Source organism: Bos taurus, chromosome 29, assembly GCF_002263795.3.
Source record: "Bos taurus isolate L1 Dominette 01449 registration number 42190680 breed Hereford chromosome 29, ARS-UCD2.0, whole genome shotgun sequence".
NCBI lineage: Eukaryota > Metazoa > Chordata > Mammalia > Artiodactyla > Bovidae > Bos > Bos taurus.
In genome coordinates, this window is record NC_037356.1 from 39,089,693 (window position 1) to 39,105,732 (window position 16,040).

At 43.6% G+C, this 16,040-nt stretch overlaps 1 protein-coding gene across 1 annotated transcript; it reads right to left on the bottom strand.

Annotated features, from left to right (window-relative positions):
* Positions 1-5,739: 5,739 nt before the first annotated feature.
* LOC616004 (pregnancy-associated glycoprotein 1-like) lies at positions 5,740-12,983 on the bottom strand. Its single transcript, XM_024987413.2, has 6 exons — positions 12,951-12,983; positions 12,648-12,689; positions 11,264-11,457; positions 8,539-8,680; positions 8,344-8,451; positions 5,740-5,889 (listed from the first exon to the last, which is right to left on the bottom strand). The coding sequence occupies exons 1-6, from the start codon at positions 12,981-12,983 to the stop codon at positions 5,740-5,742; spliced, it is 669 nt and encodes a 222-aa protein (XP_024843181.2).
* Between the last annotated feature and the right edge of the window lie 3,057 nt (positions 12,984-16,040).

The following is a 16,040-nucleotide window of genomic DNA, read 5'->3' on the forward strand; positions in this document are numbered from 1 at the left end:
TGGGGATTGCAAGGAAAACGACCTTTCCATTCCTGTGGCCACTGCTGAGTTTTCCACATTTGTTGGCATACTGAGTGCAGCACTTTAAGAGCATCATCTTTTAAGATCTGATATAGCTGTACTGCAATGCCATCACCTCCACTAGCTTTGCTCTTAGTGATGCTTCTGAAGACCCATTTCACTTCGCATTTGATTGTCTAGCTCTAGGTGAGTGATCACACCATCGTTGTTATCTGGGTCATTAATATCTTTTTTGTGCAGTTCTTCTATATATTCTTTCAACCTCTTCTTAATATATTCTGCTTCTGTTAGGTCCATCCCATGTCTCTCTTTTATTGTGCCCATCTTTGCCTGAAACATGCCCTCCCTATCTCTAATTTTCTTAAAGAGATCTCTGGTCTTTACCTTTCTAATGTTTTCCTCTATTTCATTGCACTGATCACTTAGGAAGGCTTTTTTTTTTTTTTTTTTAAATCTCTTCTTGCTATTCTTTGGAACTCTGCATTCAGATGGGTATGTCTTTCTTTTCTCCTTTGCCTTTTGCTTCTCTTCTAAGTTATTTGTAAGGCCTCCTCAGGCAACCATTTTGCCTTTTTCCATTTCTTTTTCTTTCGAATGATCTTGATGTGGTATGTACGGACCAAAAAATGAAGATCATGGCATCCAGTCCCATCACATCATGGCAAATACCTGGAAAAACAATGAAAACAGTGACAGACTTTATTTTCCTGGGCTCCAAAGTCACTGTAGTGACCACAGTTGTGAAAAAAAAGAAAAGATGCTAGCTCCTTGGAAGAAAAGCCATGAAAAACCTGACAGCATACTAAAAATCAGAGACATTATTTACCAGCAAAGGTCTGTATAGTCAAAGCTATAGTTTTACCAGAAATCGTGAGTGGATGTGAGAGTTGGACGATAAAGAAAGCTGAGTAACAAAGAATTGATGCTTTTAAACTGTAGTGTAGGACAAGACTCTTGATAGTCTCTTTTACTGCAAAGAGATAAAACCAGTCCATGCTAAAGAAAATAAGTCCTGACTGTTCATTGGAAGGACCAATGTTGAAGCTGAATCTCCAATACTTTGGCCATCTCATGTGAAGAGTTGACTCATTGGAAAAGACTCTGATGCTGGGAGGGATTGGGGGCAGGAGGAGAAGGGGAAGACAGAGGATGAGATGGCTGGATGGCATCACTGACTCGATGGACGTGAGTCTGAGTGAGCTCCGGGAGTTGGTGATTAACAGGGACGCCTGGGTGCTGAGATTCATGGGGTCGCAAAGCGTCGGACACGACTGAGCGACTGAAATGAACTGAACTGAGAGACTGAACTGAAGTGAGGTATAGAGGACACCAGGGAGCAGGCAGAAGTCTTTGGGGTCCAGTCAATCCTGTGGCCCTGGTGGGAGTGGTGAAAGATTTAGGTGGAAGGGGAGGCTTCCCATCCTCTGGTGCAGGTCCTTGAATCCAAGGCAAGGAGCACAAGATTTTGAATGTATTACCAAATATTGTTTTCTAAAAAAAACAAAAAACTGTTTTCTGCAGGAGTGAGAACTTTGACTGAGTCTGTTCTCTAGATTTTACTGAGGAATGAGGAAGGTTTCTGGAGTGGGCTGAGTCTGCAAAAATTAGGTGACCAGCTGCTGGAGGGCCAGGATTATGGTAGACATTCTGCACTAGACGGAAAACAAATCCAGAGAAAAAGTGTCCCTTCTGGAGTATACATGCCAATGTATCACATTCTTTCAGCAGATCACTTCAATGGTTTTTTGGGGCAAGCAAGAAATGCATAATGGGTGGCTTGCTTTTGTCAATTCCTGTGGGTAGTTAGATGACTAAATGTTTGGTTACTTAATTGCATGGCTGGAATTATGCTTGGGAAAGAAAATTAGATGAGGTCCACATATATTTCATCATTAAACAGCAAGCATAGGAGGTTACTAAGGCAACTGTAGGTAATTTAAACATGAAGGGCCAAATGGGGAAGGATTCATTTAACAGGCTGAGATTGGATGTGCAGATCGCCATAGTTGTTGCTGTGACAAGTAGCCATAACAGCTACTTGCTGCTATGCTGGAGATGTGGGAAACTGACAAGAGACCAAGAGCCTTTATGACTTTCCTTGCAGTGTGATTTCAGGGGAGAAGTAGATGACAAGGAAAGGATGACTGGTAAGGCTGAGGAAGGGAGTAATCTGAGCCAGTAATCAGTAGCTCTTGTGGGAGCCCAGAAAAAAGAAGCATCGGCTCAGTCAGAGTTCTGGGTCAGGGTTCAGAAATAGATGTCCTTTGGCTTGAATCAATATTTAGCCTTGGGGATGGCAGCCATAGCGTCTACACAAAAGACTTTCTTCTCCTAGGTGGCAGAATAATTCATATTTGTTCCAGACTTAGGAACCCAGAAAGCCCTCTCAGGGTCATTTGCTCTTTGCAGGCACATATGCAATCTAGAAGGTGGAATTGTCATCATGTGCCCATTTTCCAGATGAGAAAACTGTGGTTAAGAGACTTGATCAAGCTCGCACAGCTAAGCATGTGAAAAGCCAAGCACAAACCCAAGGTAACAGTCCTCAAATTGTGTGTTTTTGTTCCACACCCACTGGGAGTGGTAGGTGGTGATCTGGAAACAATGCTTAGGCAGAAACAAACAATATTCACGTTTAAATTAAAGAAAGTAAGGAAAACCACTAGAACATTCAGCTATGACCTAAATCAAATCCCTTATGATGATATAGTGGAGATGAAAAATAGATTCAAAGGATTAGCTCTGTTAGCCTGAAGAACTATGGATGGAGGTTTGTAACATTGTATGGGAGGTGGTCATCAAAACCATACTCAAGAAAAACATATGTGAGGAGGCAAAGTGGCTGCCTGAGGAGGCCTTAAAAATAGCTAAGAAAATAAGAGAAGTGAAAGGCAAAGGAGAAAGGGTAAGATATAACAAATGGAATGCAGACTTCCAGAGAATAGCAAAGAGAGATAAGAAAGGCTTCATAAGTGAATAGTGCAAGAATTAGATGAAAACAATAGAATTGTAAAGACTATAGAACTCTTCAAGAAAAGTGGAGATACCAGAGGAACACTTATACAAAGATGGGCGCAAAAAAGGACATAAAAGTCAAAGACCTAACAGAAGCAGATGAGATTAAGAAGAGGTGGCAAGAATACACAGAAGAACTGTATAAAAATGGTCATAATGACCAGGATAAGGATGATGTTGGGGTCACTCACATAAAGCCAGATATACTGGAGTATGAAGTCAAGTGGGCTTTAGGAAGCATCACTACAACTAAAGCTAAGGAAGGTGATGAAATTCCAGCTGAGCTGTTTAAAATTCCTAAAGAATGAGCCTGTAAATGTGCTGCATTCAATATGTCAGCAAATTTGGAAAACTCAACACTGGCCACAGTGCTGGAAAAGGTCAGTTTTCATTCCAATCCAAATGAAAGGCAATTCCAAAGAATGTTCAACCTATCCTGCCATTGTGCTCATCTCACTTGCTAGCAAGGTAATGCTCAAAATCCTTCAAGCTAAGTTTCAACAGTACATGAACTGAGAACTTCTAGATATACAAACTCGTTTGAGGAAATAAAGATCAAATTGACAATATCCATTGGATCATAGAGAAAGCAAGGGAATTGCAGAAAAACATTTCCATCTGCTTCACTGACTATGCTAAAGCCTTTCACTGTGTGGACCACAACAAACTGTGGAAAATTCTTAAGGAAATTGGAGTACCAGATCACCTTACCTTTCTCCTAGCAAGACTCTATGTAGGTCAAAAAGTAGCAGTTAGAATCAGACATGGAACAACTGAAAGATTTAAAACTGGGAAAGGAGAATGACAAGGTATACATTGTCACTTTGGTTATTTAACTTATATGTAAGCTACATAATTCAATATGCTGGACTGGATAAATCCCAAGCTGGAATCAAGATTGCTGGGACAAGTATCAACATCCATAGATATAAAGATGACACTACCCTAACAGCAGGAAGCAAAATAGAGCTAAAGAGCCTCTCGATGAGGAGAGGAGATGAAGAAACTAGCTTAAGGTCAATATTCAAAAAAACGATTCACAAAAAGACACTCAACATTCATGGCATCCAGTCCCAACACTTCATGGCATATAGATGAGGGAAAAGTGGAAACAGTGGCAGATTTTATTTTCTTGGGCTTCAAAATCACTATGGACCTTGACTGCAGCCACAAAATTAAAAGACACTTGCTCCTTGGAAGGAAGAAAGGCTATGAAACACCTGCACAGTGTATCAAAAAGCAGAGACTCACTTTGCTACAGAGGTCTGTAGTGTCAAAGCTATGGTTTTTCCAGTAATCAGGTACAGATGTGCGATCTGGACCATAAGAAACAGTGAATGCCAAAGAATTGAGCTTTTGAACTGTGGTACTTGAAAAGACTCTTGAGAGTCCCTTATACAGCAAGGAGATCAAACCAGTCAATCTGAAAGGAAATCAACCTCTGACCCCTGCTGTCTCAGCTGAGGCATCAACTGAGGGCCTCCAGGTGGACAGAACGGATGCTTCCACTGAAAAAGTACCTAACCATGGCAGCTCCAAGCAAATAGTTTGTAGCCTCACCCATGGAGAAGCTCAGAAATGCTGAAGGCTCTGTGTTCCCTGGGTCTCCTGATAACATGGTTGCATTCTCCCCAGCAGCACTGGAGGCCAAGGAAGGGGCATTCTGGGCCCTGGAGGAGGGGGATGGCTCAGGGATCCACTGGGGCCACCGCTTACCAAGTAGGATTGGAAAGGACAAAGCAGGCATATGTGGCAGAGACCTGGTGACTGGGTGTTGGACAAAAGGGAACCAGCTCTCCATTAAGTACCTCATCCAAACTCCCCTGGAGGAGAATCCCAGTGATAAGTTCCTCTGAGATGGGATGAAGAGAGTCTATTTCATTACCCCGTTATAATTTCTCTGAATGAGGAGGTGGTGGAGTTGGTGGGTAATCACAAACTGTTCCATGGCCTGGACTATCTCCCAGTTGCTTTCTTTGGGGCTGCCTCTCCCCAGCTTCAGTCATGTAGTTCTGGAGGAAATTGACAATCATGTGTGCTACTGGGTCAGGGCCACAAAACCGTGTAAAGTCAATCATAGGACCCCATGGCCCTGCCAGGATGGCTAATCTAGGACTGTACATGTGATCTGAGGTGGGTCATTCAGAGAACACCCTCGAACTCTGATGTCTTCAATCTTTTCTTTCCTTATTGGAGATGCCTTCAGGATATAAAACCCTAGGGCAGGTAGCTTGGACTCCCTCACTAGGTGTAGAAGCTTTAAGGAAGAAAGTTGTCAGGCTAAGACCATCAGAGAAGAAGGAAGGGAAAGAGCGAGGGTGTGAAATAGAGAATTGATGACTTCTGATTTCTTGGGTCCAGTCACATAGACCTTTGCATTTGCTCCAAGTCTTGTGTCCTGGATTCCCAGAATCATTTCAATGAGTCTCCCTTTTTATTGAACCCAGTTGGAGGTGGGTTCCTCTCAACTGTGATTCAGATTTTGTTCTCTATCCTTCCCAATCATGGTACACCTCCCAGACACAAACAGAGGCACCTGTTTGCTTCAGCACCATTATGAGTGAAACCCTTTTTATTCTTTAATGAGAATAGGGTGTGCAGACCACCAAATACAGTTCACCAGCATCCTGGGCAGGAGTACCCTAAGTGTGATTTAGTGTTTGCTCAGAGTGGCCTTACTGATTCCTGAACAACTCCAAGCATTTATACTGCCTGTGCCAGGTCAATCCTGTCATTTCCTTGATCAAAGACTGAGAAATACAACCTCAGGAAGATGTCACCCAGGATCCAGGCCTCTCTAGATGTCCTCTCTGTGTTCTCTTTAACGGTGGTATAGCAGTGGCCTCTAGAATCCTGGAGAACTCAGAGACACACACCAGTCAGCCTGAGCCCTTACCTGCGACTTCCACAAATATCCAGACCCAGCACAATTCTTGGTTTTATGTCCCTCTTTTGGTAAGTATCAAGGGATTTTTGCAATAGCAGGGGATATGAGAGTTCATCCACAACCAAAAAGGGGCAAGACATGAGGTCCCCATGAGGAAAGGTGTGTCAGAGGGGAGGACTGGGAGTTGGGGATACAGAGGAATGATAAAGAACAAAGTCCTACTGTCAAGCATAAGGAAATATATTAAATATCCAGTCATAAACCACATGAAAAATAATAAGAAAAAGAATATGTATTTCTGTATGTGTATAACTGAGTCACATTGCTGTGCAGCAGAACTTAATGCAACACTGAAGATTAGCCACACTTCAATGGCAGAAAGTGAAGAGGAATTAAAAAGCCTCTTGATGAAAGTGAAAGAGGAGAGTGAAAATGTTGGCTTAAAGCTCAACACTCAAAAAACGAAGATCATGGCATCTGGTCCCATCAGTTCATGGGAAATAGATGGGGAAACAGTGGAAACAGTATCAGACTTTATTTTTGGGGGGCTCCAAAATCACTTCAGGCTTGAAACTAAAAGACGTTTACTCCTTGGAAGGAAAGTTATGACCAATCTAGATAGCATATTCACTTTACCAACAAAGGTCCATCTAGTCAAGGCTATGGTTTTTCCACTGGCCATGTATGGATGTAAGAGTTAGACTGTGAGGAAAGCTGAGCACCGAAGTATTGATGCTTTTGAACTGTGGTGTTGGAGAAGACTCTTGAGAGTCCCTTGGGCTGCAAGGAGATCCAACCAGTCCATTCTAAAGGAGATCAGCCCTGGGTGTTCTCTGGAAGGACTGATGCTAAAGCTGAAACTCCAGTACTTTGGCCACCTGATGCGAAGAATTGACTCATTGGAAAAGTCTCTGATGCTGGGAGGGATTGGGGGCAGGAGGAAGAGGGGATGACAGAGGATGAGATGCCTGGATGGCATCACCAACTCGATGGACATGAGTTTAAGTGAACTCCGGGAGATGGTGATGGACAAGGAGGCCTGGCATGCTGCAATTCATGGGGTCGCAAGAGTCGGACATGACTGAGCGACTGAACTGAACTGAACTGAACTGAATAAAATTTTTACAAAAGGAAAACAATGTCCATAGTTCTCCTCTCTCCCTGTTTCTTTCCTTCTGACTCCTGCTCTTTGTTTTCTCTGCAGAGAATGCTGGTTCTCCTCCTGCGTCCCCACAATCCATACTTTATTTAAAAACTTTATTTTGTATTGGAGCATAGCTGATTAACAATATCCTGAGTTTCAGGTGGGCAGTAAATGGACTCAACCATATATATCCATGTGTCCTGGTCCCAAAAATACCCCTCCCATCCAGGTTGTCATATAATTAAGCAGAATTCCCAGTGCTCACAGTAACTCGTTGTTGGTTATTCATCTTAAATAGAGCAGTGCCCACAACACGTTCTTGGAAACTTAACTCAGGAACTCTGGGAAGCCTCCTTCGGCCTACACTCACCCTCTTTGGCCACTCCAGGCTTGGGTGGGTAATGTACTCTTGTTCCCCATCCCCACCATCTGTCCGTAGCCCTCATCACCCCGGGTAATTACCCAGTGCCCCAGTGCAGAGCACCTTGGGATGCCATTTGCATGGAATCCAGTGCAATTTTTCCTAGAACCGAGATTTCCTAGAATCCAGTGCAATTTTTCCTCTACATGGCTCCATGAGTTTACAGTTTTAGAATTCTTGAAATTCCCTCCCTTCCTCAAAGCCTTCTTTCAGCCCATCAGCCAGCTCTGAACTCCCACAGGGAGCTGACATGAAGCCTCCACCCTCTGCCGGGGCTGAACAGTTACTGTGCACACTTTATTCACATTAGCATCCAGCCTCCCCACAGAGGGGTCAGGTATCCCAACTCACAAAGGGGGCACCCGACCAGAGCTAGGAGAAGATGCATCCGAGAACTAGGGTGACCATGTAATTTATCATCCAAACCAGGAAAACTGCGAGAAGGAAAGGGAGACTGTTAATCCCTATGGTGGGAGGGCACACTGGGAGTGTCCCCAGTCATTCTCCTTGTCACATGACTTGTTTCAAGGACCGCTAGAGCTGACTTTCTTTGTTCATCCGTCTGAGAATTCAGATTGAACTGAAGCTTTTTGAACATTGAGGACCTGAGTGTTCCCCTCTCCTTGTGACTCCCACCATGCAGGCATGACGTGGTGTCTCCACATTTATTTCAGGATGATCAGTGTCCCAGACTGCCCTTTACTCTTAAGTGGTTCATCTTGTGGGAGGCTCTGGCCAGCCCCTGGGCTCAGCAGCATCTGTAATAGTGCGAGATGGCCTGAGAGGGTGCCCTCCTTCCAGCAGCAGCCCAAGGGTTCCTGCAAGATCCTATTTGAGAACTACCCTTCAGGGTACTCCCCTCAAATTGAGGATGTAGGCTTGAACTGGGACTGGGTAGTTGATGCCGTTGATGGTGAAGATAATAGAGGGCAGGGTACTGACCACAAAACATGAAACGTAGTGCTGTTATACAGAGAGGGAGAGAAGTTGGCCCTGGAGATCCTTCTTGTGTGTGGAGACTGGGAGTGACCCTGGGGCATGACCCTTCACCTCAGAACCCCGTGGCATGGCGCTAATGAGCTTCTGGATGTTATTGACCAGTCTTCTTGGGCCAATGATCAGTGATGTCCCGGTATCCACAAGTGCCTCCCGGCCACCAGAACAAACAATAATCTTTCTTTTCATGGAGATGCTGAGAGACAGTGTGACAAAGCGGGCATCAAGGCCACTCTGAGTCTCCCCAGAGCTGCCTCCTTCCCGACTATCTTCTAAACAGCCCTTTGTCTCTTGCTGTCTTTTCCTTTGCTCCCAACATAACACCTTCCTTCACATTCTTGAATGTGGTACTTGATTACACCAGGCTCTTTTGCACCTTGACACAAGCTGGTCTTCCTTCCTAGAGGAGCCCCCTCCCCTTTGACTAGCAAATTTCTTCTCATCTTCCAGATTCCAGCTTAATTGTCATGGTTTCAGGGAAGTCTTTCCCCTGGTGTTTATCAGTCTCTTTTCTTGACAGTCTCTTTATAGACACTTCCTCATGTCTAGCATGTACCAAAGTCACAATTCACTATATGTGTGTCTCATTTCTGTGTATCTGCCTTCTTAGATGGGAGGGCGAGTTTTATTCTCTTTACCTCCCTAAAGTGCCTGGCACACTGTGTATGCCCAAGGCTTCTCTGTTCAGTGAGTGAATGAAGACAGTGTGAATAATCAATGAGAAACATCCAGAGAGCTGTATCGTGTGGGGAACAAATAATGGGTCAATCACAGACTGAAGATGGAGGTTTGCAAGGGCAGCAGATTCTCATAGTGGTGGGATAGACGGGCTCCTCTGGGAGAGGGTGTCTGCCAGCACTGCTCCTACAACCAGCTCAGACCCTGAGACCCTGGCCAGGAAATACATGACTAGCCCACAGAACCTCCAAAGGATTGGTCAGCTTTTGTCTGAGGGTATCACACAGAATCCTATCAATTATGCCTCTTGTCCTCGGGTCATTCCTGGATCCCAGCTTCCTGATTCTCTGTTATAGCCCCTGCCCCACTGTGTGCCCATGAACATAGGGTGTCTTTTTTATTATTTGCTTTCATATCTTATGACTTCAGCAAATCTTTCTACACTGCTCAGTAATTGCTCCTTTAGGAGACCAGTTTTCCCCATTTGCTCAGGATTTTTCCTGTTTTTAAACTGACATTTATCTGTACTGAGAACGTCCTATGTCCGAGGTAGCCCCAGACAGTTGGTCATCTTATACCTCTGTTCAGGCTGGAGAAATTCTCCCTAATCCTCTGTTCGCCACACTGTAGAGTCCTCTAACCATGCTCCATGCCTTACAGGGCAGTGGGTGCAATCCTCTTCCAGCTGCACAGACCTCTCCGGACCCTTTTAGGACCCTGGTCAGAGCCCTGGTCAGAAGGCCTGGGGATTATGAACCCATTGGTTGTTTGTATATCTATCTGCTTGGGTGTTTGTTTGTATGTGTGTTTGTATGTGTGTTTATATGTGTCTCTGTGAGTGCTTGTGTGTCTTGACTAGATATCCATGTTTTTATGTATCTTTGTGTAGGTTTATATGTATCTGCTTGTGTGTTTCCAAGTGTCTGTGTGTCTGTCTGTGTCATTGTGGGTGGTGTATATGTCTGTTTGACTGTGTGTTTGAGAATGTATTTGTGTGTGTCTGCCTGTGTCCATATACAGTAGCTGGAGCATTATTTGGGCCGACCCTCAGAGGGAGAGGCTTACCTGGCCATGTGTAACTCCAGTCTCCGGCATGGATCAATGGTACCCAGTTGAGCGCTTCCTGGCAGTAGGATTTATCCACCCCACATCATCACACTACCTTTCACCCTGCATGTGTAGGGAGAAGAGAGGGTGGATCCTTGGAGGACAGTAACAGCAGCACTGTCTGAGAGCTGTGCTGGTCCACCCATCCAGGCCCTAATAAGGTCCCCATGTACAGATGCAGAAACCGAGTTTAGGAGCGATTGAGATCCAGACTGAGGTTGGCTACTGGCTAATGAGCAGCACAGAGGAGGTTAGAAGCTAAGGCACCTGGCTAGGCTCCACTCTTTATATCTTCTGAAGATGCCCTACCTCCTGCGACCTGAGTGCTTGACACACTCAGAGGACACAGTGTTGAAGCATAATCGTTTTCTCCTTGTCCAGCTTGTCATTTTTCAGGAAAATCAAAACCTGGGAGTGCTAAGGAAGTGGGTTCAGGTCACCCAGAGTTGGCTCTGCTGGCCTGTGACCTCTACTGTTCAAAGTGTCCCACACTCAGAATGGACCACACCTCTGTTCTCCCTGTATTGAAATGCCTAATATTTCTTGAACAAGGGGTCCCACATGTTTGTTTTGTGTCCCACACTTTCATTTTCACTGGCTCCTGCAAATTGGGTAGCTGGTCCTGGGCTCCCAGTGGAATGCGAAGGAGGAAGGAAAGATATCCACCATCCTTCTCCTTCCTTCCTGATCAAATTCATTAGCAAATGGTATTGCTTTTTTCTCCAACTTGTTTCCTGTTGCCTTCCATTAGTCTTCCTCCTCACTTAAACCCCTAGACCAACTTCCCGGTTTTTAGCCCAGGAGCAGGGTTGTATTCCAATAAAATGTTATTTATAAAAGCCAGTGGTGAAGCCAGGTACAGCCAAGGGGCTAAATTTAACCGGGGTTAGATTATCTCTCAGTATACTTCTTTATCAAGTGTTCTGTAATTTTTGTGCAACTGAAAGCATCTTAAAGCTAATTTGGAGAAAGGGATTGTCCATCTTAGACTTACTTGCTCAAGTAGAAGGCAAAAACAGGCCCAGAAATGGCACCTTGATTCTTCAGGTAGTCAAAGATGGAGATGGCTCCAAAGATGGATATGCTGGAATAATTCAAGTCCAAGATGCCATCAAAAGGTGCACCCTCACACCCGTATTCCACAATGCTTAGACCAAACAGCTGGTCAGTACTTACAAGGTCCCTGATCTGTGGGAGAGAAGAGTGTTCCCACTTACAGATATGTGAGGTGGGGCTAGGACTGGTCTGGGGTGCATTGCCATTAAAACCTCAAAGAAGAAATGAGGCTGGGCTGTGTCTTTGGTGGACCTCAGACGGTTAGACCAAGCTGGGAGGGGAATTTGGGTTCCCTTTGTGAGAGGCTGTGAATTTTAAAACATCTGCCCCTCTGAAAAACACCACCAGAGTGAATCAAATTGGCCTGTGGCTTCTGTCCAGGTGGAGCAACCAAGAGTCAGGTAAGGACCCATTGGTACCCCTTTGTGGACAAAATGAGTCGAGAGCAAGGTAGCCTTCTCTGGCATCACTATGACCTAATAACAGGAATGGACTGAATTCTCTAAGGTACTGTGGATTCTGCATCCATCCAGGAAGACGGAAGCCAAAAACACAGTCTTGCTTGCAGGGATCTATGAAACTACTGCCTGAGATTCACTTTGGAGATATGTGTGTATTTGTGCAAGTGTGTATGAGAGAGAAAGAACGAGAAGGGAACTACTCAAGTAATTTGTGGAGGCAGGCCATATGTTTTATTAGACTCTCAAAGGCACCCTAGAGTGAGAACTCATTTATCAGGCCCCTTGACATCTCTGGCCTCCAGTGTCCCACTATGGATAGCTGAAGCCCTTGACTGCCCCCAGGGTCCCCAGATCAGTAGTATCCTGTCCCTAAACACTCTACAGCAACTTCAGTCCTGAAAAGCCAACCCAGCTCCACAGTTTACCATATGTGTGATCTCATCAAGGCCCTTGCTGTCTGCACCTCAGTTTCCTCATATGTCTCATGAGTTAATCAGACCACCTGCTGTGTGGGGTTGTTGCAGGATTAAACCAATTATTATCTGAAACGGCCAGGAACAGTCTGTGAATATAAATGTGGGTGCTTTTTCCCCTTTTCTCACTCCCAGAAAAATGAACCTTGAACTGCTCATGGGCAGTTCAGCTGCAAGTCCACACCTCAAGCCACTCTCTGTGTTAGGTAATCCAATGCTCGTGTGTCACCATGGGCACTGCCTCCCCAGGGACAGGATCCTGTGGGTAAGATGGCCAATATCTATGGGAGTTAGGCTAGGAAGGGTCCTGCCAGATGGTCCTGCATCTGTTTTGCAAGCAGAGGTCACTCCATAGCCAGTCCTGATTCAGCATTTGTTACACTGTTACCCGAACTGTGTCATGAGCAACAATTCCTTTCATCCTGCCAGAAGATATCCACAAGATATTTTATATCATCCAACAACTGTACAAGGAAGAACTGTGTGCTAGGCTCTGGGTTAAAGGCTTCAAAGTCAAAGTTGATCAAGACAAAAGTAGACTTTATCTTAAGAGTGCTAGAAGTCAAGTTCTCACAAACTCATGGCTCCAGGAGGCAGGAGATATGATACTAGGACTAGGTGGCCTTGTTGGAATCTGGGCAGCACAGGCCTTACCTCTCTGGTAAGGCTTACCTTACCAGAGCAGGCTTACCTCTGGGAGCAGCCTTTCCTCCACTTCACCCATGCTGGAAAGCAGGCCAGTTAGCCATGTTTTCAAGAGAATTGGAAGTTTGGATATTTATGTGCAATCTACTGATTTTAATGTTAGCAACTAATTTTTTCCCCAAAAAACAGTGGGAATGAAATCTCCGCAGTGATGTGCTGGAATCAGCCTTCAGTCTCTGCAGGTTTTTATTTCTGGCCTAGATTTGGGAGTGTAGTGGGGAAAGAGAGGAATTTAATTCATGTTGGTTCATTTACAAAGAGACTGAATGCATACTGAACATGTGTGTTTCCTTTCTATTTATAAAGAAAGATCATCAGGGACACACAAACCAACAAAATTTAGCTGCTGAAGATAAAGGAATATATTTCTGATATAATTTCCCCATATGGCCTGTGTCATGAAAAATTTTGTCTGCCAAACCAAACATACAAAAAAAATAATTTTGAAATGTCTTCCCAAAGAAGACAAAACAATTGTGGCAGCCAAGTAAAGACAATCATATTTAAAGACTCATCTAGGATTCCCAGGGCCTATTCCTGCATGAGATCTATCCATGACTGTCCCTTGAATACAATAGGAGCCTCTCCTGTTACCCGGTGTGTATAGATTGGGCCCTGTGACTTAATCCTCATTTTTGCATGTTGTTTAAATTCAGTTCTGGTGGTTAAATCCAAACAGGGGGAATATGACATCACTGACAAATGACACACACATATGCCCTTTGAACTCTGGTGTTGGAGAAGACTCTTGAGAGTCCCTTGGATAGCAAGGAGATCAAACCAGTCCATCCTAAAGAAAAATCAGTCCTGAATATTCACTGGAAAAACTGATGCTGAAGCTGAAGCTCCAATTATTTGTGCACCTGATGGGAAGAACGGACTCATTGGAGAAGACCCTGATATTATGAAAGATAGAAGGCAAGAAGAGAAGAAGACACGATGAGATGGTTGGATGGCATCACCAACTCGATGGACATGAGCTTGAGTAAGCTCCGGGAGTTGGTGATGGATAGGGAAGCCTGGCATGCTGCAGTCCATGGCGTTGCAAAGAGATAGACACGACTGAAAGGACTGAACTGAGCTGAACAAATTGAGAACAAAGAGACTGATAAATCTAATTGCATCAAGTTGGTGACTAGCTGCCCATAATAACACATTACTTAAGTGGCTTTAAAATTCAGAATTATGACTACATTCAGAGTGGAATATCTTCTAAGGAAAAAACAAAAATCCTGCCCATCCAAAAGAAAACCAAAGAAAATCAAAGAAAAATAGGAAAGAAATCTGAAAGTATATTCAACAACTTATTGTTCCTCATAACTTCTGTTATTATGACAGAATCATATGTATATTAACAGGTAAAAGCAAGACAATACTTAAAACTAATGTTACGAAGTAAGCCTTTCAGTGGCTAGAAAAACAAGTTCACACAAAACATAAAGAAGTTTAATTCAAACCCTGCTGTCTTAAATCTTGAACTGAAAGCATAAGTTTATACCAACTAAATATATTCATTTTTATTTTATTTTTTTAAGGAAAATGTATACTTCCTACTCTGACCACTGTAAAGCCTACAAGCAATGACAACTTGGTAACAGTGACTATTCTGAGGTCTAACATGTAGCTTCTAAATACATTTCCCATCAGACGATGCATGGATTCTTAAAGAGATGGCTGATTTCAGGACTGGGTAAAGAAATGTGCAAAATAATCTTGGGGATCGTGAAGGATCGGAAAGCTAAGGGACATCAAAGACCAATGGGGACTGGACAGAAAGTTTAGGAATCCAAATGAAAAGGCCAAACATCTACCAGTTTGTTGGGAAAAATGATGTTTCTGCTTCTCAACACATGGTTTATGTTTGTCATAGCTTTCCTGCCAAGAAGCAAACATCCTCTGATTTCATGGCTGCAGTCACCATCCACAGTGGTTTTAGAGGCTAAGATGAAGAAATCTGTCGCTGCTTCCACCTTTTCTCCTTCTATTTGCCATGAAGGATGGGGCTATATCCTATGATCTTAGTTTTCTAATATTTAATTTTAAGCTGGCCAAATGTGTACAAATGTTAATGGGCAACATCTAATTTGTCACTGTGATAGATTGCCAGGGCACCGACTCAGCATTCTGAGCACTGAGAAAGGAAAAAAAATCATCAATATTTATGCTATTTTTGTTTCTATTAAGCATAGGTTATGTAACTACAAACAGTTCCAGGAAAACAAGCTAGACTGACCCCTCTGGGGGTGACGAGAGAATGATATAGAGCAGTTATAATACAGATGAAGCCTCACTCACTGGCCTGCAGCTCAGATCCTGCTGTGGAGGTCTGATTCCTAATAGACCAAGGACTGGTACTGGTCCTGGCCCACTGTGCTGGTATTGTGGACTCCTGCTCTAAACCCAATAGTGGGACATTCTGTAAGACAAACCACCTTGCTTCCTCCCTGTTTCTGAACAAACAAATGGCATTAAAATTGGGAGAGGAACAGTTATTTAGTCGTAAAGGAGAACAACCAAGTGCAACATATGAACACATTCCTTCAATAAACAGTGAAAACTGCTTTTTTTTTTTTTTTTTTGTCTCGTAAACATAAATACAGTATACTAACGCATATATATGGAATTTAGAAAGATGGTAACAATAACCCGGTGTACGAGACAAAAAAAAAAAAGAAAACTGCTTTTTGAGAATCAGGGAAATTTGTACATGGACTGGATATTAGGTGTTGATTTTACTGGGAACAAACGAACATTTTTTTTTCACATCCTATCATTTTACCCCAAATACTCATTATGTATATTTTGTGAAATGTTCATCTTGTCCCTAAAACACTTCAGGAAAAATGAACAAGGAGTAAAAGAGAGAATGAAATGAGGGTCTGTCTTGATTTAAAAACAGAAAAGCATAGCTGTTATGGATTGAATTGTGTCCACCCTTGACTCCCAATGTGATGGTATTAGGAAGTAGGGCCTTTGGGAGGTACGCAAGTTGACATGGGGTTTTGATGGTGGTCCCTCATGTTGAGATTACCCTCTCCCTCTTTTACTTTCTTATTCTCTCTCTTCCTCCTTCCCT